This window comes from Sinocyclocheilus rhinocerous, unplaced genomic scaffold, assembly GCF_001515625.1.
Source record: "Sinocyclocheilus rhinocerous isolate Xijiao unplaced genomic scaffold, SAMN03320098_v1.1 C36835124, whole genome shotgun sequence".
NCBI classification, from domain to species: Eukaryota; Metazoa; Chordata; class Actinopteri; order Cypriniformes; family Cyprinidae; genus Sinocyclocheilus; species Sinocyclocheilus rhinocerous.
This window is the reverse complement of record NW_015786303.1, coordinates 1-1,950: the sequence shown is the minus strand read 5'-3', so window position 1 is coordinate 1,950 and position 1,950 is coordinate 1. Positions and strand designations below refer to the sequence as shown.

Below are 1,950 nucleotides of genomic sequence, written 5' to 3'. Positions count from 1 at the left end.
AAAATTCAGCTTTGATCACAGAAATAAATTACATTTTAAAACATAGAAAACATATCATTATTATTATTTCACAATATTACTGATTTTACTGTATTTTTGATCAAATCAATGCAGTCTTGGTCTGCAGAAGAGACTTTTGAATAGTAGTGTATACGATTACAACGCTTGATCATTTAACTAGCTGCTACTTCATAGTAAATGATTTGTCATGTTTCTGGTTTGTAGGATAGTGCTCTGAAGGAAGCAAAGCTTTTGAAGGAGGTGAACAGCTTGTCAGAGAAGAACCTCCAGCTTAGGAACAAGGTACAGAGGCCAAGCATTTCATATAATGAGCAGCTTGGGTGTGTGAGATTTACCCGGTCTGTTTAACCCTCACAGCTGGAGGAGACCGAACGCAGATGTAAAACACAACAGGAGCAGATCTTTGAGCTGAAGCAGGAACTCACAAACACCACTGCTGAACTAAAGCTGCGTCTCGCCCAAACCGAAGGTGCTCATCACTTCCAACTCGGCTATATGGCAAAATCCTCTGCTTTTAGATTGTATTTTAAAGTTTGAAATGTTTTCTTGGTTCCATTAGAAAGGCTGGAAATGGAGAAGAGAAGATCCAAGCAGGCACTTGAAGACATGGACAGTTTACGACAGAAGGAGGTGAAGATGTTAAACCCACAGAGAGTTTTGCTTAAATTCTTAGTTGCTGTTGCTGAAAGTTCATTGTCCTTTCGCTCCAGGTGGATCATCTGACAAGACACCAGGAGGAGAGTGAGAGAGCTCTTCAAGAACGCACCCTCAAACTTGAAGGACAGCGGATCCAATTAGAAGAAGTACTCTCATGTTGTATTGCAGTGTTATTTTAGTATCATTGAGATACTAGTTTTTTATTCATATTTTGAATGTTTTTATTTTCTGTTTTCATTTTAATTTTAGTTAAAACGTTAGTAATTTGCACGTTTTTGTCATTATTATTATTATTTATTTATTTTTCATATGTCAATATAGTTTTTGTTAGTTTTTATTTCAGTTTTCAAGTACTAACTGAAAATGAGAAATGTTTTCTTGGCAATTAGCTGAAATGAAGTATATATAATATATATTTTATTTTATTTCAGTTAAAGTTTATTATAAACAAAAAATGTTTTTTTGTTGTTTTAGTTTTAGTCAATAACTGTAAAAAAGTTATTATTTATTTTTTTCAGAAAAAAATCCTAAGACTTGGAATATATACATATACATTTTTATAGTTCATTTTATGTCCTGTCACTTTCTCAAGTTTCTTTCTCAAATTCTACTTTTGTGTTTAAAAAAAAAAAGCATTCGGGTTTGGAATGACATTTTGGGTGAATTATTCATTCCATTTGAAAACTAACCTCAGCCTTGTTTTCTTTAGAATTATTGTTGGTTTTGGAATGTCATTGTTCTTAATGGTACATAAAGAAGATCGACAGAATGAAGAATCACGTTTGCACTCTTGCATGCAGGAGCTGAGCAGAGTGAAAGCGTCTCTAGTGACTGAGAGAGCTCAGGCTGAGGAGGAGCTTGGGAAAGTGCGTGCCCAAGTGCGACTGGAGGAGGTATGCCATACTTTTTGAATTGTTGCTACATTAGTAGCTGCAGTATTGTTCATCAAAGCCACAAGATCCTCTGCTCATTCCCTCTGCAGCAGCAGCACCTGACCAGCCTGGAGGAGAAACTGCGAGCGGTTCGTCAGTCTCGGGATGAATCGCAGAACCACTGCACCCATCAGAAACAGACCATCGCTGAGCTGCATGCCAAAGTGGGCCAGCAAAGCATCGAGATGGACACGCTCCGCCGCAGGATAGACGAGTTACAGCAGGTACAGGATCCAAATGCAGTCACTCAGGGAGTGCTTCCAGTGCTATTTCACTATCATGGAGATACTAGTATAGTTTTCCTAGAACAGTTTTGAAATTTTTTTTTTTTTTCCAGTTT

At 37.1% G+C, this 1,950-nt stretch overlaps 1 protein-coding gene across 1 annotated transcript; it reads left to right on the top strand.

Moving 5' to 3' along the window:
• Positions 1-225: 225 nt before the first annotated feature.
• Positions 226-1,901, top strand: LOC107736618 (leucine-rich repeat-containing protein 45-like; the record flags this gene model as incomplete). Its single annotated transcript, XM_016547997.1, has 6 exons — positions 226-303; positions 379-490; positions 581-651; positions 732-824; positions 1,479-1,571; positions 1,661-1,901. Coding segments are annotated over 6 exons (688 nt in total), but the record flags the coding sequence as incomplete, so codon positions are not given.
• Between the last annotated feature and the right edge of the window lie 49 nt (positions 1,902-1,950).